Below are 15,325 nucleotides of genomic sequence, written 5' to 3'. Positions count from 1 at the left end.
AAAATATTGGACAGATTTTTTTTCATTTTTCTTGTGTAAGCGTGTTGGTCGCGGCCCCTTTTTCTTTGTGTTGTCATTTTTTTCAAACTGGCAAAACCACGCGTGAAGAAAAAAAAAAGTATCCCCGCCTTTTATTTCGCTGTGTGAGTGAGCAAATGTCCAAAGTTAAGAATCATGTTAATCAAATCAGATCAATAAAAATCAAGTTACTTACGCGATACAAAATGTTTTCTTGCATGGATTGAAAATGAAACATGCCGCTTCCATCTGCTAACTGCTGCTTCACGAGAGAAAAGAGATATGCGAAACAGAAGCGCGTCCAAATGTTTTAAAAAATTTATGCCCCCCAAAAAACAGCGCAATTATAATGAGGGACATAGTTTTACTGCAGTATGTGTGGGCTGAGTTCACGTGAAATATTTTTCATTATTTTTTGTAGCCATCAAGTTTTTTCTGGTTCACTTTTAGCACCTTTTAGTTCATTTTGCACTCGAAATTTAAATTGGTCTTGTATTATATCATACTAATTTTATTACAACACAAAAATGAATCATTCCAAAGAACTAAAGGCTGAAGTTTTGGAGATACTTGCTAGCGAACTCAGCAGCCTGCAGCCGTCAGCACGAGTGTATTCGCAGCGGGGAAAGACACCAATATTCTTTCTCACCACGCATAAGAAGGCGCTCAAGAAGGTGCAGCAAGAAATTAAAACTCTCAACAGTACTTTGTAAATGGAATTTATAAATAAAGCTATATTAGTCGTGATAGGAATAAGCGGAGTTACTAAAACTCTAGTGCTGGCAACGGCACGATACCTGTGGAATGGCCCACAGCACTCGGCGTGGAATTGGAAGACGCAGGTAGGGCGCGAGATACTTGCGTATTTGGGCAAGGCAGGGTCTAGCAGACTGGGAATTGAAATGCTGGCAGGGTTCAGACATTCAATTTCTTTTTACGCTGCTTGCGTTGAAAAGGGGCGTGATATTCGAGCCTGCGAGCTGGGAAGCAGCGAATTGGGCAACGCTGGAGTATGGGCACACAAGCTGCAAACAGAAGCACGGCGAGCACTTGGCGACGCACACAGAAAGCAGACAATGCAAGTAAGTGTGCCTAAAGGAGAGCCAAAGCGCAGTGTTGTTTTGTACTTTCACGGCGGTGCCTATATTTCGGGCAGCCCACAACTCTACCAGACCTTGCTAAGCAAACTCACCCAAACGACCGGAATGCTTGTGTGCACGCCCTCGTACCGACTGGCACCGCAAACAAAGTACCCAGGGCAGCTCTACGACGCATACTGTGCTTATCAGGATATGCTCCAGCATCACAATGCCGAAGACATTCTGCTGGCTGGTGACAGTGCAGGAGGCAACCTGGCGCTGGCACTTTGGCAGCTCACGCGTGCACCTGTCGCTGGCATCATTCTCTTCAGTCCACGCACAGACACAAATAGTCAGCGTGCTAGCTGGCAAAGCAACTTTGCACTGGACATCTTGCCACTTTACGATATCAATAATCCACAGTCTTCGCTGTTTCATTTGCTAGAGGCAGAGGACCGGGTACACGTGGGAGTGCCCCTGCTGGCACCAGTCAACGCTGACATGGAAGGATTGCCCAGAGTGCTAGTGCAAGTGGGTTCGGCAGAGGTCATGCTTGACGATGTGTGCGAGTTTGCAAGGAAGGCAGGACCAGTCTGTGTGCTGCGTGTATATGAGGGCGGCTTTCATGTATTTCAAGCTGCCCCCTTTGCCACCGTATGCTGCCAAGACGCCTGGAACGATGTGCGGATTTTTGTCTCTGGACTCGATTAAATATGTCAATTTATTATTTATAATTCTAAACTTTATACATTTAATGTGTCTCTTCGGAGTTGTGCTGATACGCAAAATTGCAGCCACTGAAACTTCAGCGGCAATGGATAGTGAGTGTTGGGCATTTGTTCATAGATATTTTGCCTCGCTTGGCAGCGAAGGCTCTGTACAGCAAATATTATTTTGTACGAGTACATCAGTGCGGACTTTAGTCATTCCCAAACCAACACCTTGACAATTTGAAATAGTGACAGTCAATCGCAGCACTCGCATGCCATTATATGGTTTTTGTTTGCTCACATCAGACTCTGCGAATGCCTCACGGCAGCAATAATCCTCTCATCGTAGGGAAGATCGGCAACCTCAATGGAATCTTTGTCCAACCGCAAGGGCCCTTGGGACAAGCGCAACAGCGTCATCATAGTGGCAGCCGAACCCAGCGCATGGCCAAGATCATGGACCAGCGAGCGAATATAAACGCCGCCGCCGCTCTGAATCAACATCTGCATCCGCGGCACGCCTGGCTCATTGCTCCACGCCAACAAGGGTTCGCCCTGCCGAGCCCTCCCTCCCTCCCAGCGATACCGTCCTTCTGCATAGTATGCCTCAACGTCTAGCGGCAATCTCGCTCGTACGCCGAATGTTGCTTGACCAGGCGCCTGGAAATGCAAAAGATCGATGCTCCCGATGTGCACGGGCCTGGCCTCCACAGGCACAGGCACTGTTGTCCCATCGCGGGCATACTCATACAGCCTCTTTCCATCAATACGGATGGCAGAGTACTTTGGTGGTATTTGCATGATGTTGCCTGTAAACTGACCCAACTGCCTGCGAATGTCATCGGCAGATACGTTGGTATCCACAATCTCAGTGACCCGACCCTCGGCATCAAACGATTCAGTGGCAATACCCAGGCGGGCCTCGGCCAAATACGACTTGCCACCCTTCAAGAATCCTTCCAACTGCTTGCATCCATTGCCCAGGCCCACTACAAGCACGCCGCCAGCCTCCACATCCAGGGTACCGCCATGACCGACCCGGAGATGCGGGGAGCAACGCGGGCGGCGAATCTTTTTTCCTGTTACCCGGAGTTGGCGTTCGCGCTCAAAGTGCTCGGCAAAGGGCATAGCGTGGACGCCCTTGCCTGCGTTGCGCTTGATGTAGTCGAGAAGCCCTGTACAGCTGATCCCCGGCGGCTTATTGACCGCAAATATCCCATTGAGTGTCTGCAGTTGTGTGCTTGTTTTTCGTGACGCTGCCTCAAGTACCGATGTTACTGTTGCTGTTGCTGCTACTGCGATCATCCTCGTTTTAATAGTGTATGAAAAAATGTGGAATACTCAACATGTCGGCACAACGCCTTATCTTTGGGGTGTAGTATTTTTGATTTTGTGGCATTCTCTTTGCACGTTTTTTAATCTTTGCTTGTGGGTTTGGTCTTTTTTGCCTATTATTTCTTTTGTGAAAATAATTAGTCTTGGCGGTAGTGACGCTATCACGAAGAAAAATAAATTCGAAAAACGCGTTTGTTGTTTTATTCTTTTTGTTTAACCTTTTATTTATTTTTCTGTACCTCAATCGATAATTCCTATTATTATTTAGTTGAAATGAGAACAAACTCGCAAATTTCGGCGCTTTTCGGTCCTGGTGCTGCCACTCGCTTGGCCACCGCTCGCGTTCTTGTTGTTGGTGCCGGGGGCATCGGCTGCGAGCTGCTGAAAAATCTCAGTGTATCTGGCTTCCACCACATCCACGCTATTGATCTCGATACTATTGATCTCTCCAACCTCAACCGCCAGTTTCTCTTTCAGCGCAAGCACATAAAGAAGCCCAAGGCACACGTGGCCACCGCCGCCATCAAGGCCTTTAACCCTTCCTTGGACACCAGCGCCATGCAGGCCAACATTAAAGACGAGCAGTTTGACGTTGACTGGTTTGGCCAATTTGCTTTGGTCTTTAATGCCCTGGACAATCTGGAAGCCCGCAGACACGTCAACGCAATGTGCTTGGCTGCAAGGGTCCCGCTGGTAGAATCTGGCACTGCGGGGTATCTGGGCCAAGTCACAGTTATTAAGGGCGGCGAGACAGAATGCTTTGACTGCCATCCAAAGCCTGCCGAAAAGAGGTCTTTTCCGGTGTGCACCATTCGGTCGACTCCGACTGCGCCGATCCATTGCATTGTGTGGGCGAAGAACTATCTCTTTGTTCAGCTCTTTGGCGAGCCGCCAGAGGAGGAAAAGGAAGTTGTAGAGGAAGTTGAAGCAGGACAGGAGGAGGAGCTCAAGGCTTTGAAGGAGGAGTCTGGCGCTCTGGCTGCGCTTTCCGAGGCCATGGGCGGCGATGATTTTGCGCAGCGCATTTTCAACAAGGTTTTCTGCCATGACATCCGCCGTCTCCTGTCTATGTCTGACATGTGGGCACAGCGCCAGCCACCGCGTGTCCTTGACTACGATGAACTCGAGCATCAAGTGTGTGATCCTCCAGCTGATCACTCCAACCTCTCCATGGCTCAGGCATTTATTCTCTTCCGCGAGTCCTGCCACACGCTCGCTCGGCGTCGCCTCGAGGGCTCTCCCTTGGCGTTTGACAAGGATGACCAGGACACCCTGGACTTTGTTACTGCCACCGCAAGCTTGCGCTCCTATGCCTTTTTTATTGACCAGAAATCGCCCTTCGAGGTGAAGGCCATGGCTGGCAATATCATCCCGGCAATCGCCACGACTAACGCCATTGTCGCCGGAATGATGGTTACCCAGGGCGTGCTTGCTTTGGCCGGCCGTTTGGATGAATGTCATACGGCCTATCTTTCTTACAACACCAAGCGTCCCCGGTGCATTATTCGCGAGACTCTTTCCAAGCCCAGCCTGCTGTGCCCTGTGTGCCATCGTCGGTACCTCACGCTTCGCTTGGCCGACCCTGCTAAAACGATGTTGGGTGATCTGCTGGATTACATTGGTTGCTTGGAAGGTGACATGAGCCTGGGCATGTCAAGGGATAATATTTCGGTGGTTGAGGGCTCGCGCCTGCTTTATGACCCTGACTACGATAGCAACTGTTCAAAGTCGATGCAGGATTTGTGCTTGGTTCCTGGCAAAATGGTAACATTTGCCAACGAAGACGATTCCGACGTTGTGCCTGTTATTCTGAGCATTGCTCGGCCACTGACTAAAGAAAATGGTGGCTTGGATATACTAATTGAGGGTTTCGAGTATATTCCAGAGTTTGTTCCGCTTTCGCAACAGTCGCTAAAGGAGGAGTGCTCAGCCACCGCGGTTGGCAATAATTCGATTGAATTTGGTAAACGCAGCATTGATGATGTCAATGAAGTTTTTGAGTCTCCGTCAAAGAAACATGCCTTTGATAGTGAAGATTTAGTTATTCTCGATTAAAAAATATATATGTATATATACATGATCGACTATACACTGTTATTTTATAATATATTACAAATGCAAACGAGGCGTGTTTCACGGTTTTATTTCTCGTGCAATTTTTATAAAAAAATTTTGGTGTAAACATTACGATTGACTATGCTGAATTATATTGTCTTAATTGAGTGGCTTGACTTGTGAGCAATGCGGAGGGTGGTGTGTGCAAGAAAGTGCACCTTCATGTGATGTAATATTATCTTCTGACCATTTTTCTTGCAGCCGCAACGCTACTGCTTTACCAGAATTACGCTGTAACACAAATAACTGCAATTTCAGCCAATATATAAAACAACACTTCCCCTTCCTTTTTTGCCTTGAGGTATTTTTGTTGCTTTACATCATTGTTACTTTTTTCTGGCAAAATTTATTATTCAAGGTCCGTTTCACTGTTGTTATTATTATCCATATATTCTAGCAAAGGTACAGTGCTGAAGAAAAATCCCGTTTGCGTTGTTCCATTTTTGTGGTGGCGCATGTCATATGGGGTTTGAGGTGGTTTCCAAAATACAAAATATCTATTGTTGTGATGGCAGTAGCATTCTTTTCGAGGACCATTCTGAAGAATGCATCCAAATAAGCCATTTTATGCTTTGTTTATAGTCGTCCCTATTTTATGACAATATGTAGTCTGTCTGTTTATCGAAAAGGGGACAAGTTGGTAATTTCATATTGTTGGATCCATTCCACTAAAGAAAAATTCAATAACAAAAACAAACCAAAATGACAGTATAACAAAAAAGCAGATAAAGAGAGAAAGAAAGAGGAATACAAAATTTGACTTGTCTTCATGTGTAAATTTTTTTTAAAACTACCAACATTTTTTATTGTAATTTTATTCTCCCTTTTCATTTTACGTGGCATCATTTTTTATTCAATCTTTTTTATGCCCCACACTCAACACAACAGCTTATAAATATACACTCCGAAACACCTTTTCATAGTTTACTCCGTTTTTATAGGCTACCATGAGCATCAACAGTGCGTCTTCATCGCAGCAGCATTTTGGCAGCACGCATGACTTTTTGGACCAGCCACTGAGCCCCATAGACATGGGCTACCAGACCACCCCCGAGCCTGACACGCCCTCGCGCTTGCAAAATCAAGCGCCCCTTCTGTCCTGGCAGGACGTCTCATACAGTGTCAAAATAAAGGACAAGTCTCAAACGACTATGCGCACGCTCCTCCACAATATCACTGGCGAAATATACCCCGGCGAAGTAATCGGGCTCTTAGGACCCTCGGGAGCAGGAAAAACCACCCTTCTCAACATCCTTGCTGGGCGAATTGAAGGCGGCGTGCTTAATGGTAAGGTATTGTTTCGAGGCAAGAAGCGCAACCCGGGGGTGTTCAAGCGGCGTGTTGCCTACGTTGAGCAAGAGGATATAATGTTCCCTATGTTGACCGTCGAGGAGACCATAATGTTTGCAGCCAAATTGCGACTGACAGACAAAAGCTATACGCAGCTGCAGAAGGTTGAGCGAGTGGCCAGCGTCATGCAACAATTGAGGCTAAGCCATGTAAAGTCGTCTAAAATAGGCGATGCCCTGAGCCGTGGCGTTTCCGGTGGCGAGCGCAAGAGAGTGAGCATTGGGGTTGGTCTGGTCACTGATCCCGATATGATTGTTCTGGACGAACCCACTTCCGGGCTGGACAGCAACTCTGCAGAGATGGTTGTCGAGTTGGTACGTGATATCACTAGGTCACGTGGTATTGCCTCTGTGATGACTGTGCATCAGCCCAACGCCAACATGCTCAGTTGCTTTGACCGTGTGCTGCTTTTGACACAGGGCCACTTGGTATATTTTGGCTCGGCGACTCAGGCTATCGAATACTTTGAATCAAAGGGTTTTCCCTGCCCATTGCGCCAGAACCCTGCCGACTTCTTCATTGACATCATGTCGCTCAATAACCGTTCGCCGCGCGATCATGAGATGAGCAAGCGTCGTGTCGAGTACTTAGCCCAGTCTTATAACGAATCCAAGCTCCCAACGTCCAAGTTATCCATGTCCTATGGCGGCCTGTACGAAAAGCCGTTTTACTCTGCAAAGACTGTGGCCGCTGCGGGCATTCGCATGGTCGGCGACACTTCAGCGCCAGAGTTTAACTGGTCTTTACAAATGGACGATACCCCACCCCCGCGGCGTGCAAACTGGTTCTATGAAGTCAAGACCCTGGCCCAGCGCGATATTATCACCACCATGCGTCACTACACATTCCTCAGCTCTGTCGGGCTCAACGCCATTACTGTGTTGATGCTCCTTGGCCTTCTCTTTTTCAGAATGGGCAACGAGATAGAGTCTATCCAAAACCGCATCGGCCTTTTCTTCTCCCTCACCCTCAATTCGGCATACGGCGTCATGTCACAGTATCTCTTTGTCTATTACAAGGCTAAGGAGATTATGCTCAACGAGCGCGGTTCCGGGTCTTACCGCATGTCGACGTTCTACATTGCCAAGGTCCTTGTGTACATGCCCATTGCGGTGTTATCCAGCTGGATATACTTTATGGGTATTTACTTTATGGCTGGACTGCAGAGCTCTGTGCCAAAATTTTTGACGTCGCTGTCGCTGTTTACCATCATGGTTGTCGTGGCGCTGGGTGCCACGCTGCTAGTTGGGTCGTTTGTGGCCTCGTACGACTTGGCCGCTGTCATTGGTGCCCTTTTGATTACCACCTGGGTTATTTTTGGCGGCCATTTGGCGAATGCAGGTGACCTACTGCCCGGCATCAAGTGGATGCAATACATTTCCCCGGCATTCTACGTTTACCAGGGGATGGTCAGTACGGAGTTCAGCGGTCTTCAGCTCCATTGCCAAGCCAACAACGGTCTGTGTATGGCCCGCGGCGACGCTGTTATTAAGCTCTACAACCTTGACCAATTCAACGTCGGCCAGTGTGTCTTAATCTGTGTCTGCATGACAGCACTTTTTAATATGCTGGCATATATATCCTTGAGATTCAAGGCCAAGCCCAAATATAAGTGGATCTAACGCTGGCAATTATCTGTTTTATTTTTATTCATTTTTACTCACCTTTAAAGTCAAGTCCAAACTGCAACATTGGTATCTATTATTAAATTGAAAATGACAAAACCACTTCTTAGTCCTTTGACAGGTGTGCTAGCTTTTGGGCATTTGTATCCCAGTTGAGTCCATCAAATGGAACAATCTCGTATTCCTCCACATTATCTCTCTCCAGGCATCTAAAGTTAATGGAGTATCCGTCAGGGTTACTACGAGGCACATAGAATGACTCAATTCCGCAGGTTTTGCAAAAATAATGCTGCGCGATGTGCGAGTTGAACGTGTACGTGGTTATATTGTCTTTTCCTGAAAGCAGCGTAAATTTGGATTTCGGCACAATGATATGTTGGAATCCGTTGAGGTTGCAGATAGAGCAGTTGCACTCGTCGATGTGTAGTTTGGCTGGCGCTTGGATTTCCCAAGTAACGGTTCTGCAGTGGCAGTGGCCCCTGTGCGTGGTAAGATCAGAAGACATGAGTGAAATATAATTTAAAAAGCGGAAATAAAAAAGATATTTTGACAATGGATTTAAAATGCATGACAAAGGAAGAAGAAAAAGAAAGGAAGCAAGAAAACAAAGATGATGTGGTCAATTTAATAAGAGAACACGTTCGCATAAAAAAAATGACTCACCTCCCACAACGTTTGCTTACATCATTAACTATTAGAAAGCGATGAAATTCATATTTTCTGCTTGGTTGTTCGTTTTTAAAAATCACTGCACGACCTTTTAATTACCATTTTATTCATACAAGGATTGCCCCGAGCATCCATGGGTTGTGTCGGATTACAGAACTGCCATGTGGCTACCGCAGCACTTTCACAGAGCGATCCGCACAGTGACGCAATTTACTTACATGACTGCCGCTGCTACGGCAGCAACTACATTCAAGAGTAGGCACTGCTGGCTGCCGAAGCACGATTTGCTTCTCAAAGAGTTAGTTAAGCGACACGGTGCCCGGTGGACGATAATTGCTGCGCATATGAATCTGGATCTCAACCCCAGCAACTACAAAAGAAGATGGGAGGTGCTACAAACCAATAAACAGGGGGCATGGACCTTGGCCGACGACGACGCATTGGCACAGGTCATAGGTCAGTTGAGCAAAAGGGGAATGACGCCAGGCTTCTATTACGGCTTCTGGGAAGTAGTAGCCAAGGCTTTGAACACTGGCCGATCCGCCCGCGACTGCTACTGGCGGTGGAACTATCCTCTGGCGAAGACTTTAAAGAACAAATGGTCTGTAGAAGAGCGGGAGAGACTAGTGGCTGCAGTCGATTTGATTACACATGTGAGCGACCCACTTCGAGCAGTGGACCACGCGAACAAGAGTGAGTCATGGCTGGTTGTATCCGCAGCATCGAATAAAAATTTACCCCGCGGGTTTTGGATACAAGTGGCCAATGTTGTTGGCACACGAACAGCGCAGCAATGCCGCATAGAATGGAACGTGCAGAGTGTGGGCGCTGGACCACAAACAATGTCCGTTGATGAGCTCAAGCAAATGGTACGATTGGTGGGAGTACACGGCAAAAAGTGGGAGTTTCTTCGAATGCACTACTTTGCTCACCTCTCGGCGTACAAGCTCATGGCAGCGTATCGGGGCTGGAAGTATGCATCGAGAAGGCTGAAAGTCGACCTGCACACCATCGACCCCGACACTATGCTGGTCGGGTACCAGGGCGGCCTTACTGCTCTGCGCCCAACTGGACCTGATGGTCTGTATGACCCCAATGGTAATATCTGCGAGGTTACTGGCTTGTCCCCAGAGACGCCACTGACTCCGTTTTACTTGGCGCTGGCCCGTATTCTCCCCGGTAAGCCCAAATGGCCATGGCGAGCGACTTTCAAAAGGCGGCCCATGTTTATTCCGCGCGCCTTCAGTCAAAACACATCGCTACAGAGGCTGCACGCGACGGGTGTAATTGAAAGAATGGTAGCGTTAATTTACAGGCATAACGGCGATCTCCGAGCTGTTAGCAAGCAAATGGGAATGCCGCTGCATCGTTGCCATCGACTCGCTGAAAAGCTCAAAAGGGTACTTCCCTCCCTTTTAGAGAGAAAGTAAATACATTGAGCGAGATATAAAACAAAAGAGCACACAAAAACTAAATTTAACGAATAAGACATTGTCTACCATACCACCTTGAAGATGTGTCTTCTGTCCCTGAAACTGGTGGAATTTTGCCCATAAGAATTATGGTAAAATGTAATAATCACACGTCACATTTCGAGTTTGGGCGTGGACGAGCGCCAAAGTCTGGGTTAGTTTATATTGGTCGATACTTCTTAAGCCGTTAATTAATATACACACTCATACATATACACACAATCATGAGCTCGATGGAGGAAGAATCTAAAAAGCGCAAGGCCCGGCTAATGGCGATGCGCAATTTTAAAAATGTAGTGGAAAAGGACCGACCAGCAACTGAAATAACACTGGATACAATCGAGGCATCCGTCAGCGGCGTGGTGGAAGAAGCAATTGCCAAGCGGCAGCAGGAGGTTGAAACTGGAGAGCTTGACATTGTGGCGATTGCTCCAAAGCGCCCGAATTGGGATCTCAAGCGCGACTTGAAAAAAAAAACTGGATCAGCTCAAACCCCAGAATGATGCTGCCATTGCTGATCTCATCCGCAAGAGAATTCAAGAGTCTGGAGAGGGCAGCGATATTGCTAGCGCTGTTGCAGCACACACGCAGTTTGGCTCATGAACAAATAAACAAGTAAACTGTTGTACTAATAAACAGAGTGAGGCGTCTAAGGGCCAAGCACCTTTTCTTTAAGCAAACTGCAAAGAGTATGAGTGTGCCATGTGTATTGATTGAAAGAAGCAATATGAATACAGTTTATATTAAATAACACTGTTTGCCTTTGTATTTTGGTTGTGGTGGCTGTAGTGTTTTCTATGAATCTAAAGACATTGCGCATACTATTATAGACGCTTGGAGACATGGGATTATGACTGGCGAGCCTTTCTGAGGTTGTCAATGATGCACTGCACTAACTGGAGCCAGTCCCTCTTTATGTAAAACCGACACCTTGATCGAATCTGGTCCTGGACAATCACCACTTCTTGGAACACTTGGTCGCCTTGATATTCTTCGATCTTTGCAGAAACGTGCTAACAACGCTCTTTTGTTAAATTCGTTTCTGTCTGCATCAATGCAGACCTCGGGAATTTCAATTTGTGTTTTATTCGTGCCGTGCGTAATAAAAGGCGTGGTCCAAGTAAATGTGCTCGGACATGGTTGAAAACCAGTGCCAAGGGATCAGTTTTTGAGTAGAAATGAAGTGAAAATGAAATGAAAACTAGGTGCTGTGCAAAAAAAACAGACGACAGCAAGCGCGGCGCTTTGCATTGTGTATTATTTCAAACGATGTGATTTTTGTAAAGCAGAATGTAAATGCTTGCTTCACATACACAAGTGCGCTGTGTTTTGATTTGGCTGAGCCTTGAATGTAATATAGATTGGCCAGCAACAAAAGTCGACAAGGCAATTGGAAATTTACTTACGCTATATTCATTGCTAATACCTAAAAAATACGCCTAGTTGAGGTTCGCCGCGGGAGAGGGGAGTAGGCGGACAGCTCTGCCAACCATATAGAGGGTGTATTTAAAACAGCTGGCCGCTCAGAAAACAATCTAGAGATATGGTGTGTCGTGCTTGGATACTTATATGTGAATATTGTCTTTGGTGTGTACATTTTCTGTTTTTAATATGTATACGTATGTTTAAATTATTATTAAAAAATTAGAATGAATAGATGAAAACAAAATTAAGATAGGTTTAATTTTACGGGTACCGCCGTGTCCAATTTAACCATTGCCCATTTTCAATCTGAGGGGCATGATCAATTGGAGCGGGCAATTAAAAAGCCTGGCAGAGAGAAACAAAGGCAGAGGAGGCCAAGCAGAAAAGCAAAAGAAGATAGCTGCTTTTTATTAAGCACAAAGTCACCTTTGTATTTTTTATTTTGGGCAGTGGACATGGCACGGCAGCAAGGCCTTTGGGCAGGTGGGTTGTGCGCATGCGTAGTGGCAGCATTGTCGCAACGAGAAGCGCACTGACCCTGTTTTATTCAGCCGAGTTTAGTTTTGTATTTTGTTGCGGCGAGAGTGTACATTTTGTTGACCGGCGAGGATGTGTGCGCAAGAATACTTGAGCGTGCACAGCACACTTGTAAAAACAAAACTATTAATATGTGCACAGCACAAGTGCGTCGTAATATTGTAGCGATTAATACCACAGCAAACACAAGGATTTGCCCTGAATAGGGCAGGTTGTCAGTTCAAATTATTTTTTCAAGCAATGACAATTTCAACGCACAGCGTTGCTCGTCGCAATAAGGGCGACGGCGGCACTCACCAAAACTTGGCGGCTATTTTGAGATAGCGCTTGCGAATGAGGCGCTCCATAAAAGTTGCTTTTTTGTGGTAGTACACGCGGCAGCTCATTGTCTTGCGCACATGGGGCGTAACCTCGCCTATTTTAAACGCAATCTTGCTTTGCCTGATTCCAACATGTTTGGCGACAAGCTTTAGCACCTGCGTGTCTTTGAAATCTGTTTGTTCTTCGTTTAGATATGTGCTGGGAACAACGAATCCTGCGGTCCCCTTTGCGCAGTCGTTGATATCGCAGGTGAAATAAACTGTCGACAGGTCTAGGTCCATGAGTGCGGCTCACGAGTAGTTGTGGATAGCAATGCACAAATTATGTAAAAGAACATGAATAAAACAAGGAGGTAAGTGAGGGGAAGATTGGAGAAAGACAAGGAGAGGTATTCTGGCGGCTTTACAGGATAGAAAAGAGGGCGTCTGCTGTAACAACGCAGCGCATGATCAGGCTAGGCAAGCAGGCATTGTTGCTTAAACAAATTGTCTTTGAGCCCATTTTGCAAAAAGGGCCGCAGCTTCAAAGCAGTCTTTGTATTAAAGCCCCAAAAGGAAACAAAGTGAGGGCTTTAATACAATACGATATAATACAATGCAATGCAACCAAGCACAGTACGTTTAATGTGGGTGTATGCGTTTGGGTAGGCTTTGAAAGTGACATTAGTGTGCTTGCAATGAACAAAAGCAAGCCTAGCTTAATCGAAATGCCTGGTGAGGTATATGAAGTAAATGTGTAACAATCTATCTGAAAAGGCAAATAATTTAACAAAATGAATTAATAATAGACTGAATATTAGTGGCATGATAGCACACTAGATGGAGAATAAAAATAAGCACTCCTAGCAAGCACCAAAATAAAATAAATTGCTCGAGCAAAATTAATTGTTTTGTATTTACACACATTTAAAGGTAAAGTATATAGGGCTTATGATTGTCCAATATACGGGTTTTTTTTTAAAAAAAATTGAAGTTGGGATAGGTTATTCGCAATGGCATTGAGGAACTTGAGTTTGGAAATAAAAAATGCGTAAACGGGGCATGCAAGAAAATCCGAAAGCGCGCGTGGAAATGTGAATTAGCGCAGCGCCTTGGATGCGGTACTATTGTTCATTGGGTTTTGAATGTATGTGGCTTCAAATGCAGATGTGGTTTGATTTGGCCGACAACACGTTCAATTTCTGAAAAATCCACGGCATCAGTGCTGCTGCTTTTAAAAGAAATGATAAGAATTGCAGCATAAGAGAGTTTTTTGAGCAACACAATGGTTTCAAAGCTTGAGGCAGTGCCATTTGTACAGATTTGCCAGGGAATTAGCGACTCCGCATTTATATTAGACAAAGCATGCTACTGCATGTGGCTGACAAAATAGAATTGCAAGGGATCTGAAGCATGGCATAATATGGTGCGGCGTAGCACAAGAAATCATTGAAAATGAGTAGTAGTGAATGGCAACACTAAGGTATTAGAAAGGCCAAGCCAACAATTAAAGGATGAGGTCGAGCTGGCCAGGACGCACAGCGGTAGCTGGCGCAGTGCAAAAGGAATAACAATTATATTTGTTTCCTGAATAACCAAAACAATTTAATTACAATGTCATGTAGCCGCATGTGTGTGTATTTTTGTTGGTGAATTGAAACGAGCGGCAGTGAATAAGCAAATATTTATTTATGCAGTGTTTTTTTTATTTTCTAGTTTCTAATTTTATTTATATCTCGGTTAGTGGGTTTAATACATGGTTTTATTCAAACTAATAAAAATCAAGTTTTTTACATTTGCCACGAGCAATGGAGCAGGCTGAAAAGTATATGGTTCAGATAGATAATCGCCTACATCCCGGCGGTGCCAAGTAGATAAGAGACCAAGGATAAGTGCAGCGAGCGGACAACAAAAAAAATATTTTTTAAAAAAGAATAGCGTGGCAGTAGATGTAACAACATATATAAAATGGTTTTTGTGTGCGGGCGGCAGTATATGTTATATAAAAAAGAAAAGGCCAAAACATTTAATTTAAATAGACTCAGCAAAAAAACTTCAAAAGAAGAGCCGAATGCGGGGGTCGAACCCGCAGCCTTAAGATTAAGAGTCTTACGCTCTACCGATTGAGCTAACCCGGCTTTAAGGTTAATCTGAGCCATTTGGAACCGATTTTCTGAGCTAATTGCTCTTGTTGAATACCATATATTACATAATAATGCAGATCTGGTAAACACATTATATTTTGGGGCTAGGCCAAACCTTATTTTTAATTCACACCGCACGGCCCTGGCTGGCTGCTTATCCCCTGAACTTGGATTCGCCACACATGCTTGCATCTGTCTGTATCTGTCCCCTTTCAGTTTTAGTGCCACATTACTGCCCTGTTCCAACGACCCATCCTCATCATCCAGACCCGCCGACTCTAAAAAAACCATCATCTGGTCTCATATTGTCCTCATACCGCCCACATACCAGCCGTGAATATTATCCGCGGGTGCACAGCAGCGCGATCCCATCTTTTTTGGTGTTTTTTCCCTCCCATCTTCGTCGCCAGGGTCACTGCCAGGGGTGGCCGCCCCCTCTCTGGTCCCAGATCATCCGGTTGGGAGAAACATAGTCATGTAGCCGGCACATCCTATATATTTTTCTGCCACCGCAAATCACTCTTCTCATCTGCTTGATGTATCTCAA

At 45.7% G+C, this 15,325-nt stretch overlaps 6 protein-coding genes and 1 non-coding gene across 7 annotated transcripts; 4 read left to right on the top strand and 3 right to left on the bottom strand.

The window, feature by feature from the left end:
• The first annotated feature begins 461 nt into the window (after positions 1-461).
• On the top strand, positions 462-1,837 carry BX661DRAFT_186277 (Alpha/Beta hydrolase protein). The gene has a single exon (XM_051537000.1). The coding sequence runs from the start codon at positions 732-734 to the stop codon at positions 1,806-1,808; it is 1,077 nt and encodes a 358-aa protein (XP_051389775.1). The 5' UTR covers positions 462-731; the 3' UTR covers positions 1,809-1,837.
• Position 1,838: 1 nt separating this feature from the next.
• On the bottom strand, positions 1,839-3,153 carry BX661DRAFT_186276 (pseudouridine synthase). The gene has a single exon (XM_051536999.1). The coding sequence runs from the start codon at positions 3,110-3,112 to the stop codon at positions 2,105-2,107; it is 1,008 nt and encodes a 335-aa protein (XP_051389774.1). The 5' UTR covers positions 3,113-3,153; the 3' UTR covers positions 1,839-2,104.
• Positions 3,154-3,329: 176 nt separating this feature from the next.
• BX661DRAFT_186275 (uncharacterized protein) lies at positions 3,330-5,292 on the top strand. Its single transcript, XM_051536998.1, has one exon. It carries the CDS (start codon positions 3,416-3,418, stop codon positions 5,195-5,197), a length of 1,782 nt encoding a protein of 593 aa, XP_051389773.1. The 5' UTR covers positions 3,330-3,415; the 3' UTR covers positions 5,198-5,292.
• A 1,116-nt stretch (positions 5,293-6,408) lies between these two features.
• Positions 6,409-8,229, top strand: BX661DRAFT_145320 (P-loop containing nucleoside triphosphate hydrolase protein; the record flags this gene model as incomplete). The annotated part of the gene is made up of 1 exon (XM_051533108.1): positions 6,409-8,229. The coding sequence occupies one exon, from the start codon at positions 6,409-6,411 to the stop codon at positions 8,227-8,229; it is 1,821 nt and encodes a 606-aa protein (XP_051389772.1).
• Positions 8,230-8,283: 54 nt separating this feature from the next.
• Positions 8,284-8,824, bottom strand: BX661DRAFT_54691 (glutathione-dependent formaldehyde-activating). Its single transcript, XM_051539257.1, has one exon. It carries the CDS (start codon positions 8,735-8,737, stop codon positions 8,339-8,341), a length of 399 nt encoding a protein of 132 aa, XP_051389771.1. The 5' UTR covers positions 8,738-8,824; the 3' UTR covers positions 8,284-8,338.
• A 4-nt stretch (positions 8,825-8,828) lies between these two features.
• Positions 8,829-10,528, top strand: BX661DRAFT_186272 (uncharacterized protein). The gene has a single exon (XM_051536997.1). It carries the CDS (start codon positions 9,063-9,065, stop codon positions 10,329-10,331), a length of 1,269 nt encoding a protein of 422 aa, XP_051389770.1. The 5' UTR covers positions 8,829-9,062; the 3' UTR covers positions 10,332-10,528.
• A 4,171-nt stretch (positions 10,529-14,699) lies between these two features.
• Positions 14,700-14,772, bottom strand: BX661DRAFT_t94. Its single transcript has one exon. It is a non-coding gene; the product is annotated as a tRNA-Lys (tRNA).
• Between the last annotated feature and the right edge of the window lie 553 nt (positions 14,773-15,325).

Source organism: Kickxella alabastrina (genome assembly GCF_025024165.1).
Source record: "Kickxella alabastrina strain RSA 675 chromosome Unknown BX661scaffold_21, whole genome shotgun sequence".
Classification (NCBI taxonomy): domain Eukaryota; kingdom Fungi; phylum Kickxellomycota; class Kickxellomycetes; order Kickxellales; family Kickxellaceae; genus Kickxella; species Kickxella alabastrina.
This window is presented reverse-complemented; position numbering and strand designations above follow the sequence as displayed.

Coding starts and splice junctions, on each gene's coding strand:
- BX661DRAFT_186276 (XM_051536999.1), bottom strand. CDS start 3,112: ATGATCGCAGTAGCAGCAACAGCAACAGTAACATCGGTACTTGAGGCA.
- BX661DRAFT_54691 (XM_051539257.1), bottom strand. CDS start 8,737: ATGTCTTCTGATCTTACCACGCACAGGGGCCACTGCCACTGCAGAACC.
- BX661DRAFT_186275 (XM_051536998.1), top strand. CDS start 3,416: ATGAGAACAAACTCGCAAATTTCGGCGCTTTTCGGTCCTGGTGCTGCC.
- BX661DRAFT_186277 (XM_051537000.1), top strand. CDS start 732: ATGGAATTTATAAATAAAGCTATATTAGTCGTGATAGGAATAAGCGGA.
- BX661DRAFT_186272 (XM_051536997.1), top strand. CDS start 9,063: ATGTGGCTACCGCAGCACTTTCACAGAGCGATCCGCACAGTGACGCAA.